General features: G+C 31.9%; 1 protein-coding gene across 1 annotated transcript; it reads right to left on the bottom strand.

Moving 5' to 3' along the window:
• Positions 1 to 7,133, bottom strand: LOC124365726 (probable cytochrome P450 6d5). Its single transcript, XM_046821711.1, has 5 exons — positions 6,970 to 7,133; positions 3,588 to 4,579; positions 2,123 to 2,341; positions 1,803 to 2,048; positions 1 to 268 (listed from the first exon to the last, which is right to left on the bottom strand). The coding sequence occupies exons 2-5, from the start codon at positions 4,555 to 4,557 to the stop codon at positions 138 to 140; spliced, it is 1,566 nt and encodes a 521-aa protein (XP_046677667.1). The 5' UTR covers positions 4,558 to 4,579; positions 6,970 to 7,133; the 3' UTR covers positions 1 to 137.
• Positions 7,134 to 11,095: the final 3,962 nt, after the last annotated feature.

Genomic DNA, 11,095 nt, shown 5'->3' with positions numbered 1-11,095 from the left:
ATGGTAACTAATAGTGTAGCGCATAATAAAAAATAAAGTCGTTAATTAAGCAATAGAGTAACAATACCATTTTACTAAACTACTATGACACTTCTGGTTTCAACGATCTCCTTTGAAAAGAAAGGAAAATTCCGTTTTTAACTGATGGTATAAACGAACGAACTTCGTACTGAAGAGGCAGTTGAGTTTTTGTCGCTGAGTTCCACTGTGTATTGAGACATGACTTTGGCCACACCAGCCTTCACCTCCATCACTGCAAATCTCATGGCTGTAACAAAGAATTAGTGTCATTGTTATTGTAGGGCTGTTGAAGATACTGTATTTTGTTTATTATCTGTCCACTGATAAGTTTGTACTATATTGTTAAGATGATTGACCTGTTGCCATACTACTTTTTTGTGATCATTCAACAACCAAGAATTAATTGGAAAAAACATAGTCAGGAAAATATTTGGGGGAGGGGGCCCAGACAACTCATATTTTCATATAGTGGAGAGAGAGTAAGGCCCCATTTCGTTCCTTAAAAAGTTCTTGACCTGTTTCTTTGTTGAGAACGATCTTTCAACAGTGCATGTTGGTAATACTAAAGTATTTAAATAATAATAATTGTTTACTACAAAAGTAATTTTTTAAATTGAAAATTTGGGAGTTCCGAACCCCTTGGATCCCTTGCTAGCTACATCCGGGAACAATTGCTATTTTTATGATTTGGGTGGTTTTACAAATTGCAATATCTTCAGTTCTATAGGAGTTATAAAACTTCACCCAATTATACTTTTAAGTGTTTTAAATTCACTATAGAAAGTAAAAATGTAAGTACTATTGAATAATATTTCCATGTAAAATATATAAAATGTACAAATGTAGTATATCATCTCTAAAAAGATTTTTTTTGTATTATTTGCATCAATCTAGATAAACAATATTTAGGTTCCACTGTGCAATCAAGTCGTTATACCAAACTAACAAGGGAACAAAATATAATATTTTTCCAAATATCTATGCATACTATTTTCTAAAAAGCTTTTGAGATTAATGGTGTGGATGATAAACCCAATTAAGGTTTGGAGAATTACTTTAACTGTACTCTGACACTAACAGCTGAGCAACCACATGTGTAATAATAACACAAGACAAAGAGTCATGAAGAGTACAGTGAGAGTGTAAACCAAGGTCATTTACTAATGGGACACCACCCACTCAACAGTACTGGCCAAATTGTACTTATTGTTGAACTACAATTACAATTATTGTTTGGTAAAAGCCGCTGAGTTTTACTCCAATATAATTTACCGATTTAACTTTTTTTAAGTATCAGAAATTCTTTGCTGAACACTTTACCGGACTGTTAATTATCAATTTAATGATTACAGGTATAGTATGAATTTGATAGAAAGAATACATAACAATATTCTAAACATAATAATATTGTGTAGCATTTCAGAAGTAAAAAAATATACCTTATATAGGAAATTGAAATAGTGGTTAAGTGTTTCGATACAAACCAATTTTGTTCTTACGTTTTTGATATTGCTTTTCAGATGGAGCATATATGAAGTAATCAAAATATTGTATTCCAAAATACTCTTATCAACCCAAACACAAATAAACCCAGTTAATCCAAAAAATATTTCATAAGTCGAATGGATTACCAGGTGCGGAAACCTAAATTGTTAATAGCCAAATTAGAATTAACTTGAAGTTTATTAATAAGTTTCATTTGTTGCAATTCAATTAAGAAGCTCAATGCCTCAAAATATTAATTAGGACTAACTTTAAGAATTAATTTTAATATGTTTTACCAATGCAAATCCTTGGTCCATCGCCAAAGGGTAAGAATGTAGAGCTGGGCTTGAAGTTGTTACCCTTGAATCTGTCTGGATTAAACTGGCAAGGCTCGGGGTAGTATTGAAGGTCCTTGTGTAGACCAGTAACAGGAATGAGAATCAGCGTTCCCTTCTCTATGATGAGATCCGAATCAGGTACCTTGTAGGGTCGGACACATTCTCGCATCAGCATGGGCAGAAGGTTGTTCATCCTTTGTGACTCTATTGGACAAGTATTGTATCAGTTGAAGAAAAACAAACACCAAATAATACAAGTGGTGAATAATTGGACTAACCTTGTACGACCTCGTCCAGATACGTCATTTCCTTGAGTGCGTCGTATGACCAGCCCCTGTGCCTGGACAAAACAGAGTCCACTTCCTGTTGAAGCTTCTGTTGAATATCTGGGTGCCTGGATATCTCAAACAGAGTATAGCCAATAGTACGGGCCACTGTCTCGGAACCAGCAGAGAGGAAGATGACAGTGTTTGAAGTGAGTGCTTCTTCTGAGAACACTGTTAGAACATAAAATATTAAACTTTTGCAACTACATAAAGTTTCTTCAACAATACAGAATATAAGTTTGTTTTATGTGTGTATGTGTGTGTGTACCGCAAAGTTCCACGTAACCAAAAGGACAGTTTTATTTAATTTATTTCCAACAATATAACCGCTATGTAATTGAAAAATAATACAATTAAAAAAGTAAATTAATATAGATAAACCGCTCGCAAAGAAACCTGCACAGAAGCAAATATCTGAGTAGCCACGTGCAGGAGGGGCCCACCTTTAGTGATGGGGAGTGGGACAAGCATCTCCTCAGCTCTGTTTTATCAGCTGTGTGGATTGTGTCTCACTCGCACCATTTTATTTACACTGCAGCTACTTACCTACTCTGTAACTATATTTTATTTTTGTGTGTAGGCCTATACAAGCGTAAAACATTAATTGAATGGACTAATGTAACCATAGACGTATCCAGGGAGCTTGCATTTTGGTTTGAAGTTAGCCACTAAGTGGCAGTGGCTAGGTTAGGGGATAGAGCAAGCGTGTGAGTGCCAAGCAGTGGTGGGGATACTGGGAGAGGGCAGCATCACAGCAGTGGAGGGGTATTTACCCCACCCTGCTTGAACTAAAATCGCCCAGTGTCTTTTTGTAAGTTGTTTACATATAGATTTGTATGTATGGCGTGAACATATAAACTTAGTGGGCTGTTATAAAAACAAGTATTAGATAAAAAACGTTATTTATCTGGTTTTCAAACTGGATGGTGGAAATCTCTTTTGGAGGTTAGAAATTCATAATGGATGATTAGTGTGTATTTTCTCAAATTTGCTGAGCATCAATGATCTATTGTTAATTTCTCTCATAATTTTTCAGAATTATGATTGTTTAGTGTGTCCAATTAGAAGTTTGACCTTTCTGAATATCTAGAAAACAAATAAAAAAATATTTATGATTTATGCCGAATCCTTTGCTTTTCCTATCCTATCACCAGAACATGGTTGGCTTTTGAAAGTTTTAGGTGCTCTTACTTTGAGGAAACATTTCTCAAGACTTTGAACATGTTAAAAAGTTATACCATTCATTTAGAATATATTTTCAAAGTTTACTTTTTTGTTAAAACATTAATAGGGGTGGACTAATGGTTGGCTCGTGAATGAGTGTATGACTACATATTTTCTAGTTTTTGATCATTTTTAATATATGCTTTCCACTTAAAACACTGGAATTGTTCAGTTATAGCTATGTACAACTTACATTTCTCAGGTGTATCTATGGACTGGTCATCCTCCTGAGTGTAATGCATCTGGTCAATGACTGCATCATCCTCAGTAACATGAGCGGGTACCACATGGGACATGTCTTTCCCACTCTCTTCTTGCTCCTTGAGTGATAACAGCATCTGGAAGTAGTCGTTCCTTTGGACATTGTTTTCCTTACGATATTTAATGGTGGCTTTTGTCAGGTTGGTAAAATATTCTGCAGCCTCACTGGACGACATGCTAATGTTAAGGAAGTCAGATATTTTCGGTGCTATAGTTACGAAAGCAAATCTTATAAACCGCAAAGGGGAAAAGGTAAACATCTTTTCAACAATCGACTTGAACTTGTTGAAGTCAGGAGTGTTTGGTTGAAACTGCAAACCAAAAGCGCAACTTGCAATTACATCTAAGGTGAATTCAAACAGGACATTTTTGGGATCTACATCTCTTGCAGTTTCCTTTGTGGATGAATGCTCCTTGAGTTTTTCAACCATGTTATCTCCACTTTTTGAAATTTGCTCAAACATTCCTCTCAGTTTGCCTGTCGTGAAGGTAGGTGTCAACTTGTATCTCAGTGCCCGCCATACCTGTCCCCTTAATCCAAACAGATTTTTGGAGAAGATATCTTTTTTAACTATAGGTCCTCCTCTGTCTTGAAAGTAAGTGAAATCTTTCACTAGAACCTTGTTGATTAAGACTGGGTCCCTCACCATAAGAACAGGTCTTTTGAATTGAAAAAGTCCTGCGTACTTTTCATCAGGGAACTGTTTGTAAATCTCCAAAACTGCATCTGTTTGTGACTGTTTGCCTAGGAAGGTGCCCCAGAACAGTCCTTTTTTGACATTAGGTACACCTCTTTTGTCCCAGTAGTCGTTATTGTTTGTGATGTACCAGTACACTAGGTATAGAGCAGGAATGACAGCTATTAGAACATCCACAAATATAGAGCCAGTGGTCACAGCCATATCTGTGATGTTACTTCTGCATCTGAAATCAATGAAATAACAGACTTCATTAACACAAAATCAAAGTTGTGCAACAAAGCTTTACTACATTACACTCAACTATAAAAAAAAAATATACCACTCAACACATTGTGTAAAGTACAAAATCCTATTTTCAATTCCAATTTATTGTACTGTAGTGTTCAGTCAGCATCAGCAGAGTCGACAGCTGTGTCTGTGTAACTGTATCTCTCTACAACAACCTGATAAATCTCTCTTACACTGCTCTCTGCTATAATTTCCCACAACCAATATAACACCAATCTGCCCCTAAGAAATACTTTTATCTTCAATCTATTATAGTAAAATTAATACCAAATGTTTAAAATAAACAAAACAACTTTTGCTAAAATTAAGGTTCACTCACCGTGGCCAGTATTCATTGATAAAATTGAAAACCTCAAGACTTGTTTGAGTTACCTTGTAGTGAACTTTTTTTAAACTACCCATTAATTGAAACTTCTAAACACAAAATCTCAAATCCTGCCTTTGAAAGTACTCTGGCTGAAGCACAAGAAGCTCTGCTACGGCACCAACCACATTTGTCTTGTAAAATCAAAGAAAATACTCTAAAGAACAAAATTATAGAGCTGTCAACAAATGAACTGCAAGATTTAGAGACTCTTAACTCTTGCTCTGAAGCTGGTAGCCTCCTTGCAAATGAAAATAATCTACTAAAGAATGAAATTCATGATCTTAAAATTAAATATACCACTTCTCACTCAGAATTAGAAGACAGATTAAAAGAATCCAAAAATAAAATTGAAACCCTTTCACAACACATTGTACATCAAAAAAATTTGAACATCAGGAACTTTTACATCTGAAGAATAAATTGAAGGCCAAAGAAATGTTGATAAATGAGTTTAATAATAATGTACAAAAAGAAAAACAACTAAAAACACAAACTTCTGAAAGAAACAGTTACAACAAATCTACTTGACTATGACAGTAAACTGAATCTTGCTAAATCAATGTTTCAGAATATAAAAAAAGTCTCAGCAATAACTGAAAATATGCTCAAGCTACAATATCAATCACTAAAAAAAACTCAACAATAATGTGGAAGCTTTGAATGAAGCATTCATAATTAGCAAACTTTATGCTGAAGGTTAAATACAAACATTGCAAAGGGAGAAAGAAAACCTCATAATACTCAATATAAAGCTTTTAGTAAAAATATCACTTGCAGGGTTCTGTTTGGTAAATTATGTATTTATTTTGTTATTGTAGACATTTTAATTTTTAAGACTAGAATAATGTTTATCTTCAGGCCACAAATATGCAAATCACCTAAGACAAGATAACGTTAACTGTAATATAATTTTCATTAGTTGTATAGCATGTGTTTACTATTTTTCTGAGAATGTCTACTGCTCCCTCATGTATTTAATGACAATCAAGATTCTTCGTTCTTGATTCTTTCCAATTATACAAATTTAAATTGTGATGTGGTATTTTAACCCAGTATTGTAGTGTATTTGTTGATAATTGTGAATTCCATTTAAACTAGTCCCATAAGTAACTGATGACAGTATTATGAATTTAACTATACATCCATACAAATAATTCGTATAAGAGCTTTAAGTTTTAAAATAATATTCCAAAATAACAGTTTTAGCTTTGTTAACACTCTTATCAAATTCAGTTATCTATTACTTCCTGCATACTTGTGTTTCACAAACCAAGTAGATACAACTAAGTTTTCTTTGTTTTATTCTGTCATTCCCAAATTAATTTTTGTCATCTGTTTGGTTATAACCTTAGAAAAAGTACAATAAAAGTTACCAAACCAACAATTTATAAATTCTTGTTCTTGTTCAAACCAAATCAAACTTGTTCCTTAAAACAAAACAAATGTTGCTTAGTCCTGATGAATTAATAAATAACTGAGTCTAAATAACTATAAAATACAATTGAGTATTTTGTCAATTCAGTTATTTACTCAATATTTGCATATTATTTTTAAATACAGTAGCTAAAAATATGAGACACAAATAAAATACACAGTTATTTGACTAAATTATAAACACATATTACTTTCAAAATCAAACAATTTACATACATAAACAACAACAGTACAACTATTTTCAAAACCAAGAAGATTATAATATTGTTTGGTAAATTTATAAAAAAAAAGATTTTCTCTTAATTATTATATAAAGAGTAAATAAATTTAATATTTCTTCAGTGATACTATATTATAAATTTTATTGTTTAGATGAAAATAATTTAACAGGCTGAGTTTCTGTAATTATTTATAACATCACAATAGCTAAAATTTCAAATTGCTAAATATTGTTTACTACAAAATTTGTTATTTTTCTTGTTTGTTTACAAAGTTAATATAATAGACAGATATAATTACATTACCTAAAAAGAATCAGCTGACTACACACTGAACAGATTTTACTGCGCACTCTACTAACAGAAGCTGGCTGGCTATGAGTAAATAATTCACAGGTCCAGCTTACTAGACCATCATCATTAAACTCTATCTCTCTCTCTCTCTCCACATCCACTCCCAAGGCCAGTTGTGATAATTTGCTGTCAGTCCATATGTAAGTTTAAATTTCAGGAACACATTTGTTTAGCTGATGTTTGAAACCTCAGTTACACATGAATTAGCAATAAAAAATTATCAGAATTGCAGCTTTTACTCTAATTGTTATGATTTTAGTGTTATGAGTAGTTGTAGTTTATTTTATTTTTCTTCTGTTTGAAGTATTAAATTCTAACAAAGCGAGTAGCAAAAATTTGTAATACCTTATAAGCATTTTTAATAGGTAAAATGTATATACAAATATTATATAGTATTTGTGGTCAAGAACGTTACCAGGAACATTTTTTTGGGGAGGGTCAAGACAACTGACATTTTCCCAAAGACAGAGTAAAACCTCATTTTGTTCCTTACAAGGTTCTTGACCCATATCTGTGTTGAGAATGATCTTTCAGCAGTACATGTCAGTAATACTGAATTATTTTAATAATAATAATAATCATTTACTAAAAAAGTAATAAATTGAAACAATTTAAAATTTGAGTACTGGCTAGATCTTTGTTTGTGGTCAAAAACTCCCTTGTTATACTTTATGGGTTTACTGAAAAATAACAAATCTTACACATAGGAACCAAAATGTTCAAAATACAACATTTTTTAAAAACCTAAATATGTTTCTTGGCATAAAAAACCTTGTTTGTTATGATTTTCTTTTCTTTTAGCAAAATTGAATAAAGATCAATTCCTACCAAGTAGATCCTATAATACTAAATGCATGGTTACATGAAATACAAAATAAAAGCAAAGGAATTAGTTTATGATGTGTGTTAGTGTTTTATTATTCTTAAATAAAATTTCTAAAAATATTCTGTTTAGTTCAAACTTGTCTTAATTGGCTGAATACGTAGTTAAATAATGTGCAATATTGTCCAAGTTTCCATTATAATGCAGCACAAACAATTGAAAAAAGTGAATACGCTTCCAATTTTATACATAAACTTAAGACATACTTAAGTTTATATATAACTTAAGAATGTCTTGATCGGACAAGTGAGATCTAAAAAGTATGTTATTGTCTCCAAATATTGTCTGTAGGCCTCTTCCACACTATCTTGTTGAAGTACATTAGTCCAATACGTTACGTGACAATAAATTTCTGATTCTGGTTCTGATTCCAAGATTCCTCAGCCAAATATCGTTTGAGATTTGTTAAGTTCTCTGGACTTACATGTCGATGAAAGGAGGTAGTAGTTTTTTTTTTATTCAACAGACAGAGGCAGATAACAAAGTTGTCCGAAATGGTCACTTATATCAGTATGGAGAATTTTCACTTGAGATTCATCAATTTCAGCATTTGTGCAGATAGCATCTATGGAGGACTGATGACCTTAAAATACTCTGGTCGCTGAAAGTTGGAGTCGTGTCATGTTATGGGACAAAAGAAATTCATCAAACATGATAGTTTTCCTAGTAGGTCTTAAAATGTCAATATTTATATCCCCAATCAAAATAATTCTGCTGTGAGTCAGAATGTTATCCAGAACTTTATGAAGGATCTCGATAGCTTCTGCTGTGATGTCAATCAGATTATAGGAGGCCGATATACACCTATCATATAAAGTTGTTCCTTTCCAGAAAGTTTGATAGAGGCAACTGTTACTTCACAGACTAGGGGTATACTGAGATGTTCCATTTCCAAACTTGTAGTTTCATTCTCTATTTTGTTACTTTTGTATATTGCTACCCCTCCTTTAATGTTATGCACTCTTCCAAACGTGGAGACCAGAGTATAACCATTTAATTGTGTATTTATGATGTTACAAGTATGAACTTAAAATATGATGTGTAAAAAGTTAGACTTTTGATTCATAACTGGAATAGTTTTGGCTAAAATTGGGCTGTTCAGCAACTGAAATATGCATCTTTTGGATTAAAATACCCATTTAAAATTGTTAAAGGCACAGTTAAATATACTAGGGTTTACAGAAAGTCTAAAATTTCTAACTAGTTAAAAATTCAATTAGGTGCCATACACAAGATATTAGTGCCTAAATAAATGTTGTATAAAATGGTTATCGTAACAACTCGACACATTATTTTGTATTTAATCATTTCTGCACCAATAAAGACTTTTGGAAAGAATTTCGTCAAGAAAATATTGTAGCCTGTGTGCTAAAATGTTTTGTCTCTTGTCACCAACTGTTAATATGTCGTACCACCATGTCAAAGAGAAAGAAACTAATCTTATCTACATGTACATAGTTTAGTTTATTAAGTTTGATTTTATGGCAGAGTTAAAAATATATTGCCTTTGTATTACTAGTTTGAAAAATTGTGAAGTTAGATAGTAATTTTATCATTCCTTTTTGCAGTACAGTAGTAATCCTGCATTCATTGTATACTAGTATTTAAATCAGCATTTAAAAGTGTATTTAAAATAGATTCTTTAATATTCTTATCAAGTCAACTGTGAGCAAAATAAAATTATTGGGTTGAAATAAGAAATGTTATTTTCAAAGTATTATAATTATCTCCTTGCATTTAAATGGCATGTTTGAATGTCATTTGGCAGGGCAATAACTTTGAAATGTTAATATACTTTATAGCTTATATGTTATTCTAGTGTATAACATGCCACACAATCTTCAATACTCTGTAGTAAAATTATGATCAACAATAACTCTAGCTTGGGAACTCATATTTTGTCTTCTCGTATATTTCTACACAAGAGTTTGACATTTCTAAATCTTTTACTCACTTTGTTTTGAAAATAAATACAATTTTGTTGTCCCCTGCACACAATTCAGCAATATTCTCTGAAACTAACATTTAAATTTCAAGAATCAAGAATCATTTTATTGTTGTCCCACATTACATTGCCATGACAAAGTCAAAGAAATTAGATAATACTAGGTTTTAGCACTTATGGTCATAAGTACATGTCAGAAAACAAAAAAAACTAAATTAAAATTAAAATACAATGTCAATACTGCCTGATAACATCTCATCAACAGAATAAAAAGCTTTTTTCTTAAGCCATCTTAAAACAACATTTTTAAAAACTTTACACGTAATATCTCTACAGCCTAATGGTAACTTATTGAAGAGCTTTTTTTAGTATTTAAGAATACTATCATAATAACTCACTTATAATAAATACAAGTTACATTTTGTATATTGTTCTCTAATTAGACACATTTTATTTAAAAGTACAAATTTTGTTTACATGCTTTGTGACAATTTGCTCATTGAACGCACGATCTCCCGTGTTATCTAAATTTTACAACAAATTATACATTACTTGCAATATGTTTTTTAGTGACACAGTTTTGTTTTCAGGTAATTAAAGTTGTATATTCTGAGACGCAGTTTGTTAAACTAAAATTTTTCATAAAAGTAAGTATGAAAAATTAGCTTTATGTGATCTCTTACATTTTAAACTAAGTTTATACAAAATTTCAACTCATTTGGAGCAATAGTTTTGCATGATGAAACAGCCAAAATACAAACCTCTAAATTTGTACATTTACATATTAGTATAATTAGTTGTAATTTTCAAACAATTAATTATAATAAATTATGAGTTTGATGATAGCTCTGATTAGCTTCATTGAAGACGTCATTGACCAATTGGAATGCAAAATTACATCTACTGCAATATGACTGGACTGAAGCAAAGCCTTTGACATTATTCACCATGAACAACTCTTGACAAAACTATCCTCCTTGGGCGTGCAAGACAACACAGAAGAATGGTTTAGGAGTTACTTGATGGATAGAGAGCAGATGGTTGAAATTAAACATACTCAACATAATAAAGTCCAGAAAATTCTAAAGGGTGTTTTACAGGGATCTGTCCTAGCGACTGTTCTTTTCACAAGTTTTACTAACAATCTTCCTAAGTATCTGTAAGAATTTTCCACAACCTTAATGTTTGCTGATTATACAGTCTTGCTTCTGTCTGAAAAATCTGCAGACTAGCACTAGAGATCCAGTCAT

Source organism: Homalodisca vitripennis, chromosome 7 (assembly GCF_021130785.1).
Source record: "Homalodisca vitripennis isolate AUS2020 chromosome 7, UT_GWSS_2.1, whole genome shotgun sequence".
NCBI lineage: Eukaryota > Metazoa > Arthropoda > Insecta > Hemiptera > Cicadellidae > Homalodisca > Homalodisca vitripennis.
This window is presented reverse-complemented; position numbering and strand designations above follow the sequence as displayed.